The sequence below is a fragment of the Notamacropus eugenii genome, chromosome 7 (assembly GCF_028372415.1).
Source record: "Notamacropus eugenii isolate mMacEug1 chromosome 7, mMacEug1.pri_v2, whole genome shotgun sequence".
Classification (NCBI taxonomy): Eukaryota; Metazoa; Chordata; class Mammalia; order Diprotodontia; family Macropodidae; genus Notamacropus; species Notamacropus eugenii.
This window is the reverse complement of record NC_092878.1, coordinates 10,815,324-10,833,571: the sequence shown is the minus strand read 5'-3', so window position 1 is coordinate 10,833,571 and position 18,248 is coordinate 10,815,324. Positions and strand designations below refer to the sequence as shown.

The following is an 18,248-nucleotide window of genomic DNA, read 5'->3' as shown; positions in this document are numbered from 1 at the left end:
AATTTTGAACACAGACTCCTAAGGGATTTTACTAAACCCAGGAAATGTTTGCCCAAAAGATAGAAAGGAAATTGGCATATTGTAGATATGTAAATTCAGTGGGCTAAATGTAAATCTCCCTGGCACTGATATTAAATTCCTTAAATTCATCCCCTAAAATGATGTAATTAACCAACACTGGGTCTTGAAGATACACTTTTTTTTACCTTCATCCCATATCTGAAGGAATGTATATCAAATCAAAACCCAAAAGGGTCTAATAACAGAAATCTGTCCGCTTTGAGCTCTGACCAGGTCTCCACAGATACAGCTACCTGGCTAATTTAAACAAACACTCTACCTTTGCCTGAGTTACCCAGGTAACTGTGTTTGGTCTCTCCCTTTGAGCTTCATCTGATAGAGAAAGGTGGAGGAGGTATTGAAAATAAATGCAATTTTTTCCTTCAAATACAAAGGATATCACAATGTAATACCTTCAGCCCCTCCTCCTTTTACCCATAAAATGAGATAATAGAGGTAAAAGTGCTTCCAAAAAAAAATTGGTCACAAGTATTTTACAAATGTAAGTGATAATTATCAGTAATTCATGCAAGTGGGAATTGCTGGTTATAAAATGATAGTGGGGAAGCCTAATGATAACTCCAGGTGTAAATGGGAGACAATATGTAAATAGGTAATAGAAAATATCCATAGTATTCCTCATACATTTCCCCCTGAAGCAGGACAGCTGGATGCTAGGTAAGTGGACAAACTGCTCTAATGATCTGGATCCCCTTTCTGGAATTTGGAGAGAGTAAGATGTATTTTTAGGTAGGGTAGAACCAGCTTTGAACACAATGTCTCAGAGAAGTACTGTCCCACCAAGATCTGGGTGACCCTATAACTCCATGCAGGAGAACTGGAGCCAGGGAGGATAAGGAGAAAAGCGGTCACCACAAACTTTGGTCCTTTCTTCTTCAGTCTTGAGCATCCATGTAGTTGAAATGCAAGCGTAGCCTTAAAGGACACAGCATGCGATTAGCTATGAAGTTACAATGCACAGAATTGTCTTTCTCAGCATGGGGTAGGATCAGCACACGTCTGCAGCAAAAATTAAAGCTCCAAGCAGCAATGAATAATACATACTGTTGTTAAGACCCATAAATTCAACAGTCTCCAGGGCTTTGCTAAATTAATTCACCCTGGAGATGTTCATGCCAGCCCCCAGGAATTGAGGACTAGGGTCTGTCCTTCACAGAGGGGAAAAAAACAGGGGCAGAAAAAGGTCAGTTGACATATTCAGAAATACCCTGGTTTGGTGTCAGGACATCTCCAGCCCCTTGAATGGTCTCTGTAATAATACAGTGAAGTAATAGCTACAAGTTGACATCAACGGAGAGAAAGAGTTTGGGCAGTCATTCTAAATATGAAAGGAAAAATACCTATTTACTCCCAGCCAGCACTTTTGACACTAATGGTGCTTCAGGCTTTCTATGCAATCCACTCCTTTCAATATTCAAAAGCTTAAAGGGGAGGAGGAGGGAGAATAGAGAGTCCATCTAATGCATGATTAGATTCAACTTTCCTCCCATCCTTCCACGCAGGCTGAGATTATTGCCACGGCAACAGCTTGGGGCACAATTGTGTGAGGCCTTCAGCTGAGGGCAGGCAATTTGGTCTTTAATTAAGCACTGTAGTGGGTGGGAGAAGGGGGCAGGGGTGCCTGGGCAAGACCGTGTAGATGATAGATAACGTCAAAGGGAAAAGAGATGGGAAGGCTTATTTGAATCATTGCTGTCCAGCCTTAAATTGGATGGACAGCTCCTGCTTTATAAAAATGGCAGAATGCTAGGACGTAACTATGGATAATTCCCTTGGTGGAAGCTATAGATAAGTGAGTTGAGGCTTTGACCTTTTGTTAATGGGTTTGTAGACATAGGCAGAGAAGCCAGGCCCAAATGCAGTCAAAGTAGTTTAATTGGACCCCATTGGAAATAATAATGGTACTGATGATGTAAAAGTTGGATTCAGCCCAGACATCCAGAGTTTGTTTGGCAAGACGATGACAAATAACAAGTCAGCCTATTTTTTTTTCCACACATTGCTTGTTTGGCTGGCATCAGTCTGTTGGGGGAGCTCAGGTTTTTGTAAAGCTTCCAGTGACTGTGGATACTAGCAATGCAGGGAAGTTTGTGTATGGTAGTGGGACCAGAGTGACAGTGACTGCAGGTAAGTCTGAAAGATCAAATCTCAAAGCCTTCTGGCTATGTCACTTTAATTTGACCCTTCTGGGAGGCAGAGACAAGCACTGGCCTATGTCTTTTGATGTCAAGGTACCTGAGATCGGGAGGTACCCCCAAGGTGCTGTGTGTAAAGAAAGCTCTCTGTGATGGTAGTGTAATAAAGGAGACTTGTACTGGTTAAGCTTGGGACCTACTGGTACTAAAAACACATAACCATGAAAGAATTCTTTAAATGTAACCTATCTCCCATCCCTGGCACTGGAGCAGGTGATAAGAGCTGGGGGCAGGGGGCAGTATTAGGGAGAGGACATTGTTTGATACGATGAGAGGATAAGTCTTATCCATTCTGTTCAGACATCACAAAGCCCCCAGATTCCCCTTCTCTTCGCACAGATTCATAGTCATCAGAAACCTGTGACACTTCAGGGTATGGATAGGGGGAAGGGCGCATCTTGCACTGACAGGAGAAATTGTCCTGAAAACGATATTGTAAAATGGAAATGAGACCTTTAGAGAGAGATGCTCAACATGTGAATTCAGTAAACCCCCGGATAGAAGCGAGGGAAGATAGGAGCAGATGGAGGCTCCTCTGCGGGATAAAAGGAAGCACCGTACAGTCAGATGTGACAATGTTCCCCGTGACCCCTTTTGGGGAACTCACCTCATCCTCTGCATCTGAGGGCCCATTAGCAGGGTGTTTTCCTCCTCAGCTATGGGAGGAGAGAGATGACTGTAAGAACCAAATAGTTCCTGAGGAGTTTATGTAAAGGCCTCTATGACAGTGCTACTTCTGGTACCAGTTATGGGAATCTGATATTTGGAGCAGGAACCACCTTGACAATCATGCCAAGTAAGTGCCCCAAGATAGCCCATCAGATACCCTGGAATTTCACCCCCACATTAATTGTGAGGTCAGGCTTCAGATGACTGTGCCCCTCTCTGCTCTGATCCAGAAGGAAGACCTTGGGCTTGTAATTTAACTTTCCTAGGTCTGAGTTTCCTAGTCAATAAAATGAGGGCATTGGACTTGATCTCTAAATTCATTCCAGCTTCAGACCTATGAGCCTATAATACCAAGTTCACCAGAGCAGCTAGGTGGCTTAATGGATAGAGTACTAGACTTAGAGTAAGAAGTCCTGAGTTCAGATCTAGCCTCAGACATTTGCTAACTGTGTCAGTTAACAACTCGCTGCCCCATCTGTAAAATGGAGGTAAGGATAGCAACTACTTCCCAGAGTTGTTGTGAGGATCAATGAGATAGCTTAGAAAATGTTTTAAAAACCTTAAAGCACTTTAAAAATAGTAGCTATTATTATTGGCTGTGAACTGAGGATTCACATCTAATTTGAGGTTAATATAGTTCCTTCAAAGCATTGCCTCTTTATTTCCAACATTCAAAGACTCCTCTGGTTACTCTTCTGACAGTCAACCAATCTATACCCCTGCCACAAAGCGAGGTGTCCCTAAATCAGGAGAGGCATATTCTTGCTATTTTTTAAAAGACTTGCTGAGAAGATTCCTCAACTTCCTTCAGTCATCCCTTTCTAACATCGCCCTGAAATATTCTTGCCCAAATGACAGCATCCATTAGGACCCTGTAAGATTAAGGAGGAAAAAGGAATGAAAGTTAACAGTCTGTTCCCTATTTCTGAAACTAGCAAGCAAAGAAATATATCTCACTTCAAAGACAATCAGGTATGATGGTTAGAGCCTTTCTCCTTGTGGAGACAGTTCTCTGTGCTAATAATGAAAGCAGATAAGGAAAATGTGGGTTTCTTGGGCTCTGGCGTGCCTGCTGCTAGCTCCTTTGGAGGAGCTGGAAACTCTGGCTGGCTGACGACTGGCTTTTAAGATTCATCAAGGCCCCTCTGCCATTTTTTGTAAAGCTCCCTGCTGGGGTGTGAACAATGACTACGGGAAGCTGACATTTGGAATGGGGACGAAATTAACCATAAAACCAAGTAAGTTGGGAGGTTGGGAAGAAGAAAGCCAATTCTCCACTTCTGAATGTTTCACTGCAGTCCTCTGTTGAAATGTTTCTGGCCCACTCACTGGAGCCCTAATGGGGTAAGCTGGAAATGAGCTAGAGGAGAATTTTGAAATCCCATGAGTAGGATAAACAAATGGAATTCATCTGAGGCAAGAAGGGAAAAGGCAAACATCTTTCTTTCACTGGCTGGTAGACAGACTAGAAGAGAGCTGAAGCTGCTTCTCCAGTAAACATTTACGTGGCATATTGTACATTTCTTTTTCCAGGTGTTCAGTTTTAGGGTATGGAGCCCTCCCAAAGTTCCAAAGGGTGGGAATTCAGTTTCAATTGCTTAGGAATCACTATTCTTCCCTGATCTCTTGCCTCCCCACATTCCCAGGGAATTATTGAACAGGCAGATGACATACTGCCTATGCTACAAGAAGGGGAAGGCTTTCAGAAAGTACTGTCCTCATGAGTGTGAGCATACATATACTTGGGAGGGGTGGCTCCTAAACCATGCAATTGGTAAGCCTTATGAGGCTGCATATTGGGGCCATAGGATTTAGAGCTGAGATGGATCATCTCTTTCATGTCCTTCAAGAGAAACTGAGGCTCATTGAGGTTATAAATGAAGAGACATGGATTAGACCATAATGCAGTCAAATGGATTCATAACTGCTTCAGTGGTTAGAATTAAAAAGTCGTTGTTAATGGTTTCATATCATTGTGGTAAGAAGTTGTTAATGGTTTTCATATCATAGTCCAGGGATATGTGCTTGGCCTTGTGATGTTTAGCATTTTTAATAGTGGTGCCTTTAATAATATGCCTAAATAATATACCTTTAATAAAGACATAGGTGGCATGCTCATCAGATTTGCAGATGTATAGCTAACATATTGGATGACAGAATCCAAAAGAACACTGAGCTGAATCTATAAGATTAAAATTCAATAGGTATAAATGCAATCCTGAATATGGATACAAAACATTGTCTTCACAAGAGTAATAGGCGGGAGGCATGGTCAGATGGCAGTAATTCTGAAAAAGATCCTGGGATTTTAGTGGACTTCAAGCTCAATACAAGTTGGCCATGTGATTTAGTTGGTCAAGTTGTCCACCTGTCCAAAAAAAGGCTAAACCTGATGTCCTTATCAGATCTCAGCTGAAGTTCTATGTTCAATCCTGAACACCATGGTTTAAGAAGTGCTTGGATAAGCTAGAAAGTGTCCAGAGGAGGGCAACTAAAATGGTGAGGGTCCTTGAGTCCTTGTCATGAGAAAATTGGTTGAAGGAGCTGAGGAGCTTTAGTTGGGAGAAGAGAAAGCTCAGAAGGATCAATTAAGGATCACTGTCATATGCAAAAACGATTAGGCTTGCTCTATCTGGCCCCAGAGAGCAGGGACAGGAGAAAATAGTGGAAGATGTAAAAAAGGTCACATTAGTTAAACCTGATGTCAAGAGAAACCTAGCAATTAGAACTGTCCAAAAATAAAACTAACTGCTTTCAAAGGTGGTGGATTCCCTTATATAGGTTGGACTAAATAGATATCCTTTCAGGCCCTTTCCAACTCTCAAATATTCTATGACTATTTAATTCTGTAAATGACTGTCCAAGAGCACTCAGGCTGCACCAGTAACCGCTGGGATTAGAACACATAGTCCTCATGAGTTTAAATCCAGAGCTCATAGCAAGCTATGTCTCTACATGATCCCTGGTATGGATGAACTTAGGCCCTGTTGACCTTTTGCAAGTTTCTCTCTTGGGAATTGAAAAAAGACATTTGGTCTACGGAACCTTTGTGACAAAAAACACCTTGGAAATCTGAAAAGAACAAGTTGCCTTCAGTCTTGATCTTTTTTTGCTAGTTTTCCAGTGTTTATTATGTCTGCAAAACGCATCCACCACTGTAGAAAGGTCAGCTCTTCATTAGTCAGACAAATGAGAACAACATATTGACCAGAGATAAAGAACGAGAGGCCGAGGAGTGCAGCCTTTGAGATGCTATTTCCAGTTCTTTAATCACCAAGCATTTCTCTGAACATATGCTGTCTCAGGGAGGGCTGGATCAATGGTGCCTAAGGGACTCAGTGCCATCAAAATGAGAGCTGGGATATGAAAATGAGATGTAGATTGGGATATTGTGAAGATGGGAGGACAATTAAGAAGAGGGGAGGAGAAGACTGAGGCGGAATGATGTTTTTGAAAGCCCGCAGCATGTCTAGGAAGTATAATGAGACCCAAATGCTTTTCCCAAGTTCCTTCACGGAACAGATTATAGGCAGATACCTGGGACACGTGCTTTTAGGTATGAGCTCTTCACCCACTGATCCCATAATATTAAGGAGGCAATGAGATCCAGTGGGAAAAACCTTGGCTCTGGAGATGGAGGACCTGAGTGGAAATCCTGACTCTGACACTTCTATATGCGTGACTTTGGACAAGTCACATAGACTTCCTAAGACTCAGTTTCCCCATCTGTAAAAGGAGAGGCTTGTACTAAATGATCTCTGATATCATTTTTAGCTCTAGAACTACAATTACAACAAATTACTTTTACATAGTACATCATTTTATGGTTAACAGAGCTTTCCTTAAAACATGACTGTGATCATAGAACTGTGGATTCATAAATGGAAGGGACCAATCTTCTCATTTTACAGATAAGTAAATAGAGGTTTAGAGAGCCTATGGCTTGTCATTACTAGTGTCTTCCTCTGTAAGGCCACCTTTCATCACTCTGTATTTATCTTGTGAGTACCGATGTTTGCATATATTGTCTTCCCCTTTAGAATGTAAGCTCCTGGAGGACAGGAAAGGATTTCTTTACCCTTTTGTTATATCCTCTTTGCTTAACACAATGCCTAGCACAGAATGGATGCTAAATAAATGCATGTTGATTGATTCATGTGGGTGTTAGCAATAGTAATTCCCATTTCATAGATGAGGATAAAGTCATTTCCCCATGATCACTCAGCTATTAAGTGTCAGGCATAGAATCAGAGTCCCAGGCTCCAGACGCTAAAGCTAAAGTGCTTTCCATGACACCCAGCTTTCTCTCTATGTAGACCTATATGGGAAAGGGGGTGGCTAGAAGTGATGTCAGGAGCAGTTTGAGGTTTGAGACCCTAGGGGGCTACCGATGTGTCAGTTCACTATCAGTTTTTGCAAAGGATTAGATGACAGTGTGCCTATAATAACCAGAAGGTGACATTTGGGCAAGGGACGAGTTTAACAGTCACTGCAAGTAAGTCAGTCTCCCAAGGGCATCTTCTGAAAGGCTATTTGTAATGATGATGCCAGTCCTCTTGAGATCCTGGAGAAGGGGTGTCTGAAGCATTCTGATTGCTGTGGAGGTGCACAAAGCCAGAGGAATGGAGGGGTTTTATTAATATAGGTTGGGAACATAGGCAAGGAAAAGCTAAAGTAGGTGGAACCTGAAAACAGCAGGAGACGAACAGACAGAACAGAGAGCACAGGGCTTGTTCTGTGACACACACTCGAGTTCCTAGTGTCTGCAGAAGGAAAGGCAGAGAACAAAAGGAAACTGGGGGATGGAAACTTCCCACAATAGGGGAATGCCAGGGATATGAGAAAAGTTAGAAATGAATAAGAAAATCAGAACCCCAAGTTGAGTAATGCTAGGTGGGGAAATGAGGGGCCTGAGTCATTTAGCAGAGAAATGAGAAAGCCTTACTTGGGTCCAAAGATGTAAGAAGGAGACTAGTTTAAAATGGATTTCAGTATCACATGATCACCAGGAGAGAAATAAAATTTTAAAAGAAAAAGGGATTAGAAAGAAACCATGGGCTGACCATAAAACAAATGGTCCTGCAGCTCTGATTAAGCAATAAATGCCTTTCCTTTTAATCCTGCTCCAGGGGAGGAATCAATCCCCATATCAGCATGATGAACACAGCTGTTTCAATCATTGAGGTTCCTTCTTGGGGATGTCCCCATACAGGTGCCAGCGCTAAAGGAAAGAAGTGATCTAGCAGGACCCGACCCTCCCCCCAACTCTAGGTTTTTGTTAAGTTTCCTATCACAGTGTGTCTCTGGAGACAGCAGACTTTTTTGGGGTACTGGAACAAGTCTAATTGTCAATCCAAGTAAGTCAACCAGAAAAAGTCATCTTATCAGTACGCTCCAGAAAAGAGCAGGTGGTGGGTTACCTAATTTAGTTCTCTGCCTCTAGGACCAAATGTACAGAGTCTGGCAAATGATCAGCCATAGGGTGAAATTACACCAAATATCGATTTTGGGTTTACTTATTTCCCTGCTTGAGAATAGCTGGTCGGAGGGCAGGCAGGTGAAAGTAGTAGTGGTAGTGAGATATACACATACTATTTACTACTACAGCCAGGCACTGTACTAAGGATTTCACAGTTATCTCATTTGATTCCCACAATAGTCCTGAGACATATGTGCTATTATTATTTAACAGATGAGGAAACTGAGGCAAATAGAAGTTTAAGCCCAGGGTCACACAACTAGTAAGGATCTGAGGCTGGATTTTGAATTCAGGTCCTCCAGACTCAGGCACTCTATCCACTGCTATAAGATAGCCTTGGACTAAATCCCAACATTTTTGTAGGCTAAGAGAAAAGGGCAAACTCTAGAAATAGACTCTAGAAAGAAGAAATTAGAGGGGAGAGACTAGTCAGAGCAATCAACATTTTTATACTACTTCTTAAATGTACAAGATAGTACTCATTGCTGGAAATATAAAAAATCTCCAGGAGATTACTTGGAGAGAGAAGGGAGAGAAATGCCATGTACTAATACATAAGTATGATACAAGATAATTTGAGGAGAGGGGGATCACTTGGAAGACCAGAGAGGGCTTGGGATTAGCTCTGGAGATGGGGATTTTGAGAGGCAATGATGAAGATGGTTAGTGTTTTAGGCAGAGCGGGCAGTGTGGGCAAATGCATAAAACTAGAAGAATGGTGACTGAGTTCAGGACAAAGCTAGCAGCCCATCTTTCTAGAGTGTAGAATTCATAAAGGGAAATAATACAAAATAAGACTGAAAAAGCAAGCTGAAGTCAGAATATGAAAGATTTTAAATTTGTTGTTGTCATTTTTCAGTCATGTTCAACTCTTCATGACCCCATTTGGGATTTTCTTGGCAAAGATACTGCAGTGGTTTGCCATTTCCTTACAGTTCATTTTACAGATGAGGAAACTGAGGCAAATAGGGTCACACAATTAGTAAGTGGCTGTGGCCAGATTTGAACTGAGCAAGATGAGTCTTCCTGACTCCAGGTACTCCATCCACTTCAACACCTAGTTTCCCTAAAGCCTTAAATGGCAAACTGAAAAGGGAGTCGGGGAAGATTAAGCAGTGAGGTGAGGTGGGTCAGATCTGTGCCTTAGATTATACTGGCAACTGTGTGAAAGATGGATTGGGGAGGGGACCCACTATAGGCAGTCAAGTAGAGACTGGACATTAGTCCAGTGAGGAAATGATGAGGGTCTGAACTAGAGGGGTGTCCATGTGAGTAGAGAAAGGAAAGCTTTGGAAGAAAACATTAGAGCAGGAAATTAAGGTGATTCAGAGAAAAGTGAAAAACTTTGAGGTGTGAGAAGAGAATAAAGATGATGTCAGGTGCTTTCAGAAATTCTATGTTTAGACCCAAGGAACTCACTGATAGCACCTGAAGAGAGAGAATTTCTGTTCTTCCTACTTGTGTCTTGTGGAGAAGTATTTGGCAGAATCAAAATAGATCACACACGTCTGGCATCTCCTAATTAAAGTCTTTAATCTCAGTTTCTCTCTGTTGCTCCAGCAGAGCATGATCCAAAAGGGTCACCTGGAAACTTTGATGATGCAGAAGTAGGAAGGCATATGTTTCTCAAGAAATAGTAGGGAGGGGAAAAGTGGAGAGGGGAAACTTTCTGTTGAAAAAATGAAAGAGTACTTTTTGGGATGACTTAAAATAATGTGTTTGGTAATTTGATAAAAAGGCTCGTTTTTGGAATGATAACTAGATTCACTGTGAAATTCAGTAAGTCCTTTATCATCGGTTAGGAAATCAGGTTACTAATTCCTATTTCATACCACGCAGTCACTTAACTTCCAGGTAATCTGTGTAATGGTCTATGGTCTTACCAGACTGCAAATGGTACAGCTCTTACAGGGTCTGACTCTTAAAAGGGTTCCAGAGCCAAAGACGATAGCTGAAAGTCCAATATCTGAGTTTTTCTAGGAGAAATCCAGTCTTGAAGATTTAAAACCTAAAACTCAAAACATGATTCACCATACTGGTTGTGTTAGACAAAAATATGCTTGGGTGTTGCCTTTTTGTTTTTGCCACTACAATTGTTTGCAAACGTGAAAAGAAAAAATTAAGGTAGAATGACTGCTTCTGCATTTTTATTTTGCATGATAAGTTTACCCCAAATTATCTCAAGCTTTAGGCAGAAATCAAGGGAGATAAAGAGGTATCTAGAAAGCATTCTTTCCCAAAAGAGGCCCTAATTGTTGGTTGTTGGGGTTTTCTTTGTTGGGTTTTTTTTTTCTGTCTTCTAATGGCAAAGGCATTTGCAGAAATATGAGAAATATATACTGTGGACTAGGGAATGTTCCTTATCTCTAGGGAGAAGGTACGATCTCACTGGAAGGGGAAAAATCTCACTTGGAAAGCTTGAGCAGGTTTTTGCAAGGTGAAGTATCATTGTGGGACTACGTCTGGAAATAATGTACTGCACTTTGGGCAGGGTACAAAGTTAACTGTGAAATCAAGTAAGTGAATCTTAGTTATGTTTTGTTTTAATGCCCAGTAGTGCATGCAAAGCTCAGTGGAGGCAGACATAACACACACACAATAAACCCAAATGGAATGGTGTGGAAAGTTTGATTGAACCCATTCCCGTAACCAAAGACAGCTTCAAAATAAGATGGAAAGAAAAGTAGAACCCAAATGGGAAAGAATGGGATGTGGGAAACTTTTCCAACTTCAGATTTCAAATCTGTCTTAACCACAATCATAACCTAGAGGAATATTTTCCCCTCCATTCGAAACTAGAAGGGTAAGGATTGTGAATTTAGAGGATTGAAATCTCTTAACAGGAAAGGTAATGTGATGTCCTTACCAGAAGGCATCTCTCAGGGAAACTGTACAAAGCACTTTTAGGTGTTAGGGTATTTTCCCTCTCTCTGAGTAAATCATCAGAGGGGAAAGTATTTCTCTACCCAGATTATGGATGGTGAAAATGTATCCCAGAGATATGCCCTTAATTATGTGGTAAATCAGTGGCAGAGCTGAGCTGTGGGGCCAGGAGACCAAAGGATGCCCAGGCTTTTTTTTCCACAGCAGGCTCCAAAATCGTCACTGTTCTTCAGGGAACAATGTCTGGATGCAAACTTAGCATAACCAAGGAAAATGTCACGTTTCTCCATGCTGTTGTAAGCTTCTCAAGGTATGAAGTGCATTCACAGCATGCAAAGGGATTCATAAAAATGAAGAAAAAGGAGAGTGATTTCAAATTAATAGTCACAGGGCCAAAATACATGCAATCAATTTGGAAATAGTCTATTCCAAGCTTATTTTTCCAGGTGATATTTCCAGCAGGCTAAGCAGGATTTGTGTTTCCCACGGGTTAAAAACAGACGATGAGAGGAAGTGATTGCTTTGTTCTAAGACCTAAAAGTTGAAGGAAATAACCTAAAGAAAATATGGTTAGTGGCAGTTGGATGAACAGCTCTGGCTAGAAATCTGCAAGCATTTCCTAAAAGGAATGGACATATCAAACTTTGGGGATACTTTGCCAAGCGAAGGGTTATGAAATCTTTACTAGCCAAGGCAGAAAATATGCTATGAGTCCAATCCCACCATGGTCATTAGAGGTTGGTTATACAGCTGGTATTTTTCAATCTTGGCTTTTAGGTGTTTCCACACTCATTGTGTCTTGTGCTTCTTAGCAAAATATCAGCCAGTTCTAATGAGCAAGATGAGGTGATCATGTGTTCACTTTCTAAAGCCTGGGTTATTATGAAAATTAAACTGGAGGCCCCCAGGGTATTTTTGTAGAGAAGTTTGTCACTGTGTGAAAACTGGGAACAACATCGTCTTTGGCTCTGGAACGCTTTTAAGAGTCAGACCCTGTAAGTATGAGACAAATTACAACACAGCCAAGTCCAACTTGAGCTTTCACTACAGACCCAAAGAAACCTTTCTAATTTAAGTTCTAGAGAAAAAAAATTAGTAATGCCACTAAAACGTTCTTCATCGGGTTAAGAACTTGCACGGATAGAATTGTCTTTGAATAGCATTGTTAATTCTACCTGGTAATTGCTTTGCTTAACAACTTTGAAGTAGAATTTGAATTTGAGAATTTGGGTTCTGCTTCCCTGAGTTCTTTAGAAGGTCTGATCCCTGGTATTTGAAGTTAGAGTTACAAAATGGAAGCCTTATCTCATGATTAGCAATTGTTTTATCCTAAAACTCTCTGATTTGGAGAATCCTTATAAACATATATGGGCCCCTTTGGTTTTGAGGATGCTTTCTCTGCCCTGCCCCAGGCAAGCTCACAAGTTCTATCAACACACTTTTTGTAAAGCTATTGATGACTGTGAGGGCTGGTAATGCTGACAAGCTCATTTTCGGGAGTGGGACCTCCCTAACAGTCCAACCAAGTAAGTCTGAAAAGAATTTAAAATCTTCTTTATATTTCTTTTTACTGTAAATGAGGACCCTACCTGGATTTGTTTTCTTTAACACAACATTGGATTCCCAATTGTTCCATGTTCTTTCAATTCAATAATTCAGCAACAACCGCATGAGATCCCATAAAAAACAGGAAATGAGGGCAACTAGACACTCCCTCTCATAAGCTTATTGAGTGCTCTATCATGAGTTAATTTCTCAGAGCTATATTTCATAAATTATGGTAGTAGGGTTGTTTCTTTGGACTTCTAAACACTAATTTATGGGAGCCCTGATCCAACTCATCTCCAATTCATTTTGTGAAATCATAGGATAGGTGGATGAGACCTTAGAGAACCTTAGAGTTATTTTACAGATGAGGAAACTGAGGGTCTCCCCAAATGTCAAGGGGGCTGCAAGACTTTTGTGATCATGTCACAGAATCCTAGACATAAGGCTGGAAGGAATCTTAGAGGCTGACTAGTCTGCTCCTTCTGAGGTCTAGATAAGTAGACTTGTCCAAGGATGCCCAGGTCATAAGTGAAAGATATACAATTAGAACCAAAGGTAGGGTTCATTCCACTGGACCGTACTCCCCAGTCTTTATTTCCAGACCTCTTCCCCCTACTAGTGTTTCACTTTTATTTTGACAGTGAGAGATTTGCAAATGGTCATCTGAACATAGGTGTTAGGAGGATTTTTGGACTCCAGGAGGGGTATTTGGACTCTGATGTACACATACAGCTCCTGAAGGGAGATTTTCAGAGGTTGTTGGTGTGTGTGAATGCAGTTCTTAATGACAAACTCCTGAACATTGAGTCCTGTAAGGCTCTAAATAGGGTCTCATATCACTGAGTCCTAATTTTCCACCTTTCCTTCTGTAAGTCTGTGTATGGTTTGAATTGCCTATTGACTAGGTAAAAGAGAGAATGTTGAGAGAATCTTGGGATATGCTCTTCTCAAGAGACTTATAAGGATTTAACTGAGGAGTTCAGGTCAAGAACCTGCCAAAAACACAGAGCTGTATTATGTAGACACCTGGGTCTCTTGACCAGCCACAGCTCCATTGTCAGATCCGGGCTGGTTCAGGATGTGACTTCCAGAGCAGTTGGTTGATTTCTTTGTTTCTGTCATCATTTGTTCTTCTCAGTCATATTTATAAAGCTAAAATCAGTAAGATAAAATGATACATGCATTGGACCTTTGGCACCCATGAAACTATATAAGGAGAAGTAATAATCATAGTAGCTAATAAGCCTTTAAGATTAACAATGATTGAAGGTTTTCAAATCAAGATTTGCAAGTATTATATCATTTAATCCTCACAATAACCCAGTGAAAGAAGTGCGCTTATCTCTATTTTACTAATGGGGCAACTGTGGTCTAGAGATGCTAAATAGCTTGCTCAGGGTCACACAGTAAAGATCCAAGGGAAGAATTTAATTTAGACCTTCCTCTTTCCAGGTCCTCCACTTTATTTACTCTGCTAGCTAGGAGAACCTCCAAAGCGCTCTGAAACTCCTAATGGCTTCCAGCATGGGTTCCCTAATCATGCAAATCCCAAATCTTGATATCTTACTGCCCCACCCATCAGGTGGGCTAGCCAGGTAGATCATGTTAGCCAGGAACAAACCCATGTGGTGTCCTGTCTGGTGCTCCTCAGGATTGGAGGGGATAGTTCTTAAAAGAAAAAAAAAACATCGCAATAAACATAGCTTGCACGACAATAAACCCTAGTTAGACAGTGAAATTCCATTTTACAAAGGTAGATAGTACAAGGCTTCTCATCTCCATTTTGCAACTGAGGAAACTGAGGCACAGAAATCTGAAGCAAGAAGCCCACAGATGAATGGTTCATAGGTTATTTGCCCAGCTCTTAACAGGACCTTCACTCTAGTGTTCTTTCTGAAATACCTGGATGCCCCTAAATAAAGAGGTGGAGAGTTGAAGATGAGAGGAAAACCTGGCCTGAGGTTTTTGTTATCAAGTTTATCATAGTGTAAATACTGGAAGTGCTAACAGAGTAGTCTTTGGGGCTGGAACCAAACTCAGGGTAACTCCTGGTAAGTAATAGGAATAATCATTTAATTCCGTAGTATTTATTAATGCCTTCTATGTGTAAGTCATTTCATGATAATGTGCATCTTTTTCAAATAGCTTATGAAGCTAAGTAAGAAAACCTAATAGAGTAGAAAGTTTTCCTCTCCTTTCCCTCCTTCCTATGGGAGGTGATCTTAGAACTGTTAGAATAAGAGTTCCTATCAGGTCTCCTTTCTACCAGTGAATACAGCCTTTCACTCTCTCTACAAAATTCTTGAGTCTTGGTAATTATACATATTTCCTTTGGGTTGATTTATCATCAGGACTTTAACTCTGGGCAACAGAATATCTCCCACAAGTTCAGTATACAAAGGATTCTGACATATGCCATGCCTCTTAATAGGAGCATAGAAGCTCTAACGATCCTGGACAGTTTCAGGCTGTGAAATGTATGAATGGGAGGGAACTGAGTGGGTTAGAAATTAATATCTTCTGATGATTATTTTACGGAGACTCTGAAGGACTTAACTCAATGTGGGAGGCAGTGTTACACAGTGAAAAATAGCATTGGATCTGGAATCAGGAAACCTGGGTTCAAGTCTACACTCTGTTGCTTAGTAGTTGTTAGGGGCAAGTAGGGTGTACAGTAGATAGAGTTTGAGACTTGGAGTCAGGAAAACCTGAGTTCAAATCCTGCCTCCAAACATTTACTAGCTGTGTGATCTTGGGCAAGTCACTTAACCTCTGCCTCAGTTTCCTTATCTGTAAAATGAAGATAACACCTACTTCACAGGGTTGTTATGAGGATCAAATGAGATAACATGAAAAATGTTTTGCAAACTTTAAAGTGCTATTCAAATGCTAACTAAAATCATTATTATTATTAACTGTGTTACCTTGAGTAAATATCCAGCCTCAGTCTCCTCATCTGTAAAACAGTCATTATGTACTTCTACCAATATAATTTATGGGGTGGACATCAGCAAAGAATTCTTGAAGTTTACATAAATATGAACTGTGATTATGTGTTCACACAGCTTTTTCTTGCAATAATGAGGGCAACCATTTTACTTTTAATTTTTTATTTTTACATTTTACATTTTACCAGGTGGATTTAAAAAAACCTCTGAATCACTGAGAACAGGACTAGCCCTTCCTGGCTATCATTCCCCCTTCTCCTCACCCACCTCCCAAAAAACCTTAACACATTGCATTATTCAAGAAATAAGAAACATGTCTATAACAATATGTAACTGCAGAGATGATTGAGTGTTTTGCATCAATAGCAAAAACGTCATGTAGGCTCCAGAAAGGGTGGGAGCCATAGGAAAAACACTAGATTTGGAGTAAGAGGATGGACCTACATTCAAATCTTAGCTCTACTACCTAACGAAGTGACCTTAAGCAAGTGATGTCACCTCTCTAGTTCTGTTTCCCCACTTATAAAATAAAGGGCCTAGAGCCCAGGGATAGGGAACCTGAAGCCTGTAGGTCACATGTGCCCCTCTAGGTCCTCAAGAGCAGCTCTTTGACTAATCCAAACTTCACAGAACAAATCCCTTTAATGAACTCAGTCAAAAGGCTGCACCCAAGGACCTAGAGGGCCACATGTGGCCTCAGGTGCTCAGGTTCCCCAGCCTTGGTAGATTAAGGTCCTTTCCATCACTAAACCTTGTGTTCTGATCTCATGTAGCAGCGCCTCACATCCAGTATTCCCAGGGGAAATGGTGTTTCTGTTTCTGTGCCAAATTAAATTAGTCCCACTCCACGCCCTGACGTAGTTATTTATCCTTAGCAATTGGATTCGAGACCTGCTTCAAAGACCTTCATGTCTCTGGGGACCCTCGTTTAGATTCCTTCAGTTTCGCTCCACTGGCTACCAGGTGACCACTTAACCCCATAAATGAGAGAGCCCTGTCCCCAGGAGGCAGACCAGAATGGGAAGATCATTTTTCAAGATACCTGACAGGCATCCTTGCTCCCTGGAATGATGGGGACTCTGCAGAGCGTCCTGAGGAAGCCAGGACGGTTTTTGTTAGGGGATGCACTACTGTGTCAAAACACCAATGTGCTATACTTTGGAGCAGGAACAAGATTGATAGTAAAGCCAAGTAAGTACAGCCCCTGAGATGCTCAGAGTCAGAAGATGTCAGAAACTAAACTGAATTAGAGGGAGGGAAGGGTGCTGCGGCTCCTGGGCTTTTCTTAATTTAATGAGATGTATAAAATGGCATTTTTGTAGATTGATCTCAGGTGGACTGGTGGATTCCCGTTGGCTAAATACTTAGAAATCTTCAGCTGGAAGGTAGTAGGGATTTATTTAATCTCCTGGATTCTCCCTGACTCTAAGCAATACCTGTGGCTAAACAGTCTGTGTGGGCATTGTTAACTGTGCCTCATTCAAAAGCAGAGTCCTGCAGGGTCAGACATAGCTCTGACTCAGGGAAAGCATTCGGCTAGAAGCAGATGACTCTAAAAAAAGCCATTTCTATTAAATATTGTATCTTAGCAGTCAAAGGTCTTGACAAATTCTGATACTAAACTATCCTCAGTGAGCCACACACCTCGATCTAGGTAAGATAAAGCATTCTGTTCTTTAAAGAAAATTCTTGTTAATTTTAAAGTAAATTCTCCTTTCCAGTTAGAGGAACATAGAGGATGAAGCTGGAAGGATGAGTAGAGCCCCTATATAGCCATTCATAAAGCAACTGGACTATAACTGGTCCTCTGAGGAGGTCAGGAAACCCAATAACTTGACACGTCCTGCCCTGTGGATGCCGTCCTTGATATCAGATAAGCAGAGCTCAGGTGTAAGTTGTTCTAATAAAACTTAATGCACCAAGAGTGGCCTGGACAATTTGGGGATTCAGCACAAGTCAGTCTGTGTACCTAGATCTCTTTATCCAAATAAAGCCCCTAGCTGTACGGACCCTGGGCAAGCATCTTACAGAAAAGCCATGTAGAAGGCATTCTGGATGGGGCCAAGAGACCTGGAATTGGATCCCAGTTCTAGACCCTTAGTTTCTCTGAACTTCAGTTTCTTGTTCTATAAACTGGAGACAATATTTGCACTATCTGTATCACAGAGTTGTTCAAAGTACCGTACAAATGTGAGCTATTAGTTTTAATAATTATCTCTACTCACCTTCCCTTGTTCCTTTGTAGAATTCAGTGTCCATGGGTGTGCGTCAGTGTATGTGAGGCGAGCTTTTCTCAGTGTGTTGATTATTTTTACTGGGATCTTTTCTTTTAAAAAAAGCATTTGTTATAAGTGATGGTTCTCATGGAAAGACAGGGGAATAGATATATAGGTGAAGACAAAAGACATCGATAAAAAATCTGTTATGTTCATAATAAGAATCTCA

General features: G+C 41.1%; 1 gene segment (V, D, J or C); it reads left to right on the top strand.

Moving 5' to 3' along the window:
* The first annotated feature begins 586 nt into the window (after positions 1-586).
* Positions 587-18,248, top strand: part of LOC140513441 (T-cell receptor alpha chain constant-like) — an 80,953-nt gene continuing 63,291 nt past the window's right edge. The window contains 1 exon segment of the C gene segment in view: positions 587-738. Within this exon segment, the coding sequence occupies positions 732-738 (7 nt within the window).